The sequence below is a fragment of the Penaeus japonicus genome, unplaced genomic scaffold (assembly GCF_977035675.1).
Source record: "Penaeus japonicus unplaced genomic scaffold, GWHDUDI00000001_assembly GWHDUDI00000016, whole genome shotgun sequence".
Classification (NCBI taxonomy): Eukaryota; Metazoa; Arthropoda; class Malacostraca; order Decapoda; family Penaeidae; genus Penaeus; species Penaeus japonicus.
Genome location: NW_028234418.1, coordinates 28,422,932 through 28,427,931, shown reverse-complemented (window position 1 = coordinate 28,427,931; position 5,000 = coordinate 28,422,932). Strand labels below are relative to the sequence as shown.

Below are 5,000 nucleotides of genomic sequence, written 5' to 3'. Positions count from 1 at the left end.
GTTATCCTCATTGTTTCTAATATTCCTAGATGTGAAGTCCCATACACAATCTGTAAAGCAGCTTTCACTCAGCTTGTTGTACTGGATCAAAAAGTCTCTGAACTGCTTGATTTGCACCTCAGCTTGAATTTGTTCACTAACTGAAGATAAGTCCATGTTTGTGATATTCTGGTCTCTGTAATGGCAAATCATAAATAGATTAGAATAATAAAAATACTTTTAATATGAATACTAATAAGATTAAAGGAAAGGCAAGAAGAAAAAAGAAAGCAAGAGACATACTTTTGTGCAATAGCAATGCCAGAAATGATACAAAGTCAACAATACAAGATTTAAAACCACAAGTAAATACTGCCTCAAGCAAACTGCAATTTCTATAAATATCTTGAATCAAAATTTAGCTACTTGGACATAGAGTATAGTGGTGTAGATAACTGATAAATGATGCAAAAAAGAAACTGAAAGTAATGGAAAAAAAAGTATTAGCTGCGATATCAAAAATTAAAAAAAACAAAAGAATAAAATTATCTTTTCTCCCCAAATGTTGCTTACTATATAACTTTGTGTTGCATATGCCTAGCTGACAAAAATAAAGAATCTTGCCTTATACAGGAACTGAACTGACACTTGCTGGCATATAAATTGATCTAAAGATGTGAAGGACAACACATGCAGACTTCAAATTATGCAATATTGATTTTCTGCAACTAAGTCTTTCAGCCCATTATGCTCTATGTTCCCATTAATACTGTACAGGTTAGAGGAAACAAGCAACTCCCACAAATGAGCACATAATTACTAACATTATATATGATGGTGACTGTCTGCTGGTGTACCTACTTAAGGATATATAGAACATTTATTTATTCAGAAAAGATCTGTAATGTTGATACTAAAACTTTATATGTTAGATGAATGAATGTGATGTCTAGAGTGCATTTATATACCCAATTTTACCTATGGCAAAATTGGCCATGCTCTCTTTAAATCCACAACCAATTACAATTATGGTCCAATGAAATTACAAGTTAGAGAGATTACTAGAATATACATACAATCTATTAATCATGTAGAAGGTATATCTATCATAAATAATCTAATAATACAAGTCATAAAAGTATAAAAAGTTGCATTTCTGCTTTGGGATTAGAAGAAAACCAGTTAACATAGCACAGGCCTTTGATGTACTACTGGTAGGGAGAAGCTTTGGCAAATTCTTGACGTCAGTTTATTATCACAAACATTATCATTGTACATGCTTTCTGTCGATTTAAGGCACATCTGGACAGCATACATCATGGTTAGGTATTCCATTAATACCAAAATTATCAGTGATATGGACCTTTTGAGTCTTTAAAAGACCACCTCAGCAGCTTACAAAACAGGACATTTTTTGCAATTATCTTGGCTGGTATCCTATCTAAATCTACTGAAAATGAGTTGTAGTTTGTGATAATAGGTCTACTATATTTAAACCTGATGGTTGGTTAATCAGTTCAGTACAGACAGATTTGCAAAGACGTCGCTTTGCCCAGGCTATATGCACAAGGCAGCCCGGCCTCTGTCAGCTATGAGTGCTGACTCATCTTATCTAATCTTATCTGATCATCATCGCTGAATTCAATTCAGCTCAGTTCAGAGAGATTTGCAAAGACGTCGCTTCGCCCGGGTTGTGTGAATGGGGTAGCCCGGTCTCTATTGGCTATAAGTGCTGACTCATCTGATCATCATAACTGAACTCTTACCATGGCAGTCGGATTGCCTGTAGGCGCTCCAGTTGCCAGGGGGCAAGTGACAGGGATTGCCCGGCGGCTGTCGTCTCTGGGCCCTGCCTGAGGAAGCAAATGTGCTCGCATTCCATCAGGTAGTGCTCTAATTTGGCATCCGGCACGCCACAATGCTCACAGCGTCACTCATCTTGCCCAATAGTGGGAATGATTTGCCATGCACAAGGGTAACAGCCTATTCTCAGTTTGTGTAGACTGACTTCAGCAAACCTTGAAATTCTAAGAGAGATTATCAGCGACTCATAGCCTGTGGCGTCTGAGTACCAGCTGGCCGAGAGGGAGGTTCTCACTGCCTCTCTATGTCGCTGCAGGGCACCGACCTGCCCTACAACCATCGTTTTATGCCTTAGCAGTTCCCGGCTAGGATGCACCACAAGATCACTCACGGGTTTCTTCCTGCCTTCCTCCGCTACCCTGTCAGCTAGGTCGTTCCCTTCAATACCAACATGGCTTGGGATCCAGTTGATGATGATGCGTCTTCCCTGATCCAGGATTCTCTGAGCAATGGTGAGAATCATGGTTACCAGGTAAACGTTATCAAGGGGCACCATGATTCTCACCATTGCTCAGAGAATCCTGGACCAGGGAAGACGCATCATCATCAACTGGATCCCAAGCCATGTTGGTATTGAAGGGAACGACGTAGCTGACAGGTTAGCGGTTGGTTAATGATCAACCATGGTTTCCTTCTAATAAACTTTAGCAAAAGCTAACAATTATCAGTGAAGTATATTCTGGTAGTTTGAGTAGCCGTATATCTATTCATGAATTACTTAAGTCTACCAGTCCTATCTAGCCCCGATTTAGGTGGAAGCTTACTTACAGTAGATAAGATTCATTGTAAAATAATCATACCTCCCGGGCCTAATATTGTCTCCCAGAACCTGCACCCAATGAACTTGAAGCAGGGGAACCAATTAGACACGATTTCAAGTGCGAATGCTTTGTAATTATGCTTAACCACTTGTTCCATTAAAACTAAAAGTTCGGGAAGAAAAGATAGGTAATCTTACGGGATAAGGAGTCAAAACTTCCAAACCAGCAGACGAAACACGCATGGACTGGGAAGACTTTGTTTACAAGCTCATGCGCTAGCCCGCTGCCCGCTGAGCAGCCGGCGCTTATGTAAAACGAGGCTAACACCTTTTACATTGATATATCTTCTTCCCGGTATACCCACAAATATAATACAGGTGTGTGTGTGTGAATGGTGAATATACACACACACACACTCACTCACTCTCTCTCTCTCTCTCTCTCTCTCTCTCTCTCTCTCTCTCTCTCTCTCTCTCTCTCTCTCTCTCTTCTCTCTCTCTCCTCTCTCTCTCTCTCTCTCTCTCTCTCTCTCCTCTCTCTCTCTCTCCCCTCTCTCTCTCTTTTCTTCTCTTCTCTCTCTCTTCTCTCTCTTCTCTTCTCTCTCTCCTCTCTCTCTCTCCTCTCTCTCTCTCTCTCTCTCCTCTCTCTCTCTCTCTCTTCTCTCTCTCTCTCTCCTCTCTCTCTCTCTCTCTCTCTCTCTCTCTCTCTCTCTCTCTCTCTCTCTCTCTCTCTCTCTCTCTCTCTCTCTCTCTCTCTCTCTCTCTCTCTCTCTCTCTCTCTCTCACACACACACACCGACACACACACACATATACATACACATATTTTTTGTCATCTATAATCCATAATCTCTATTAAGAATATATGTATATATAAGGTAATTCATAAGGATATCTACTATAAATATTCATATCAATGAAAAATTTCAACAAGTAAATGAATTAGTAGATGATTTTAGCAAAATCAGATTTAAAAATTGATCTAATCCCCACTAAAATCCACTTAACTTATGATAAAACTAATTACATACTTTAATATACTAAAAAAATAAAACTAATGACGTCACGAATATTACGATACGACAACTAAAACATTAAACCCAAAACGTTTAGAAACGTTGAACGAAAGCAATAAAGTAAAATCCATAATTTCCTACTTCACTATCACCACAAACACCAAAAATAAAAGGAAACTTATAATGAATTATACGAATAGCCTCTTGGATAACACCGTAGAGTTTACGTAACTACAGTTCTCACTATAGTCGAGTCTTTCTTGTGAGTTTGTGTTAATCAAATACCTTTAGAATTAATTTCCGTGGTCATGTTGTAATTCCTTTTTGTTGCAGTATTATATATGATATTTGTGTTGACTAGAGAATAGATTGGGAACCTTTATCCTTGTGTGATAACCCTTTTATTAAGGTAAATTCATTGTGTATATTCGTGTTGGTGGTTCATATTCGTATTGAAGTGTTGAGGTTGATAATGGAAGCTTTTCTATATTATTAGAGTATTTACGAAAGGTGATGAAGGGAGATCTGGAGGAAATTATGTTATATGACCTTACATGATGTTTTCCCCATTTGGCTGTAGCTATTAGTCTATGTTCAAAGTATTACTAAGTTGCCATGATTGTAAAGGCTAAATGTAGAGGACAGAAAAGATATTATTTATTTAATTAGAGCTACCAGCAGGTGACTTATCTGATGGATCAATCTAAGGGTCAACTGGGCCTTATCTTGCTGAGATTGGCAAAGGACTAAGGTCGGCATAGCTTAATAAATATATATGCAATTTAATGCATTGTAAATGTTGATGTTTGCCTTTTTAATTTGTTGTTTTATTTTAAGAGCCTACCCAAAGAATACCACGAACTATGTAATATTTGTAATGTGTAATGTTTTTGTTGTTTTTTTCATTTTATGTTGTATTTTGTAGTAATTCAGCTCATCTTAATCAAGGATTGATTATGGATTATTTCCTTAAAGAGGATATCACAAAACAATTTTTTTTTTTTCAGAATATTAGGAATAGTATAAACTGAAAAAAATTTACTTGTATTAACCATTTTACTGTGCACAGTAAAACACATTGCAGTTTGAGTTGTGATCTAATGAAAACTGTAATTGCAGTGAAATATTCTCTTACTAGATATTATTAAGGGTCTTTGCCATATATAATAATAGTAGCATTCATCAATGTTCTTATTTTTAATTAGACATCTTACTGATTGTTTTGGATTTTGTTCTATGATGTATTTCAGAACAGTGTCAAGACGTTCTTTTGCTATAAATGGAGAATATGAAGTATTTATATTGCACTTATCGTAACAGTGAAATCAGGTTCTGTTTCTTTTTCTGGTGGACTCTAGACCTAGAACTGCAAAAGCTTTAGA

General features: G+C 37.2%; 2 protein-coding genes across 5 annotated transcripts in view; one reads left to right on the top strand and one right to left on the bottom strand.

Moving 5' to 3' along the window:
* Tim9a (translocase of inner membrane 9) overlaps nt 1-2,944 on the bottom strand; it is a 3,320-nt gene extending 376 nt beyond the window's left edge. The window contains exons 1-2 of the mRNA XM_043001265.2: nt 2,801-2,944; nt 1-175 (exon numbers count right to left, since the gene is read on the bottom strand). The exon at nt 1-175 is cut by the window's left edge and continues 33 nt beyond it. Of these exons, the coding sequence (XP_042857199.1) occupies nt 1-156 (156 nt within the window). The 5' untranslated portion in view covers nt 157-175; nt 2,801-2,944. The remainder of the gene's footprint in view (nt 176-2,800) is intronic.
* The window catches only part of Sdhaf3 (Succinate dehydrogenase assembly factor 3), a 4,344-nt gene continuing 1,030 nt past the window's right edge, over nt 1,687-5,000 (top strand). Inside the window, exon 1 of one of the 4 annotated variants that reach the window (XM_086545422.1) lies at nt 1,687-1,864. In XM_086545422.1, coding sequence (XP_086401548.1) covers nt 1,845-1,864 — 20 coding nt within the window. In that variant the 5' untranslated portion in view covers nt 1,687-1,844. Of the gene's footprint in view, nt 1,865-3,694; nt 4,028-4,053; nt 4,129-5,000 lie in introns of those variants that run through there. The other 3 variants (XM_086545423.1, XM_043028290.2, XM_043028291.2) reach the window with 3 other exon arrangements.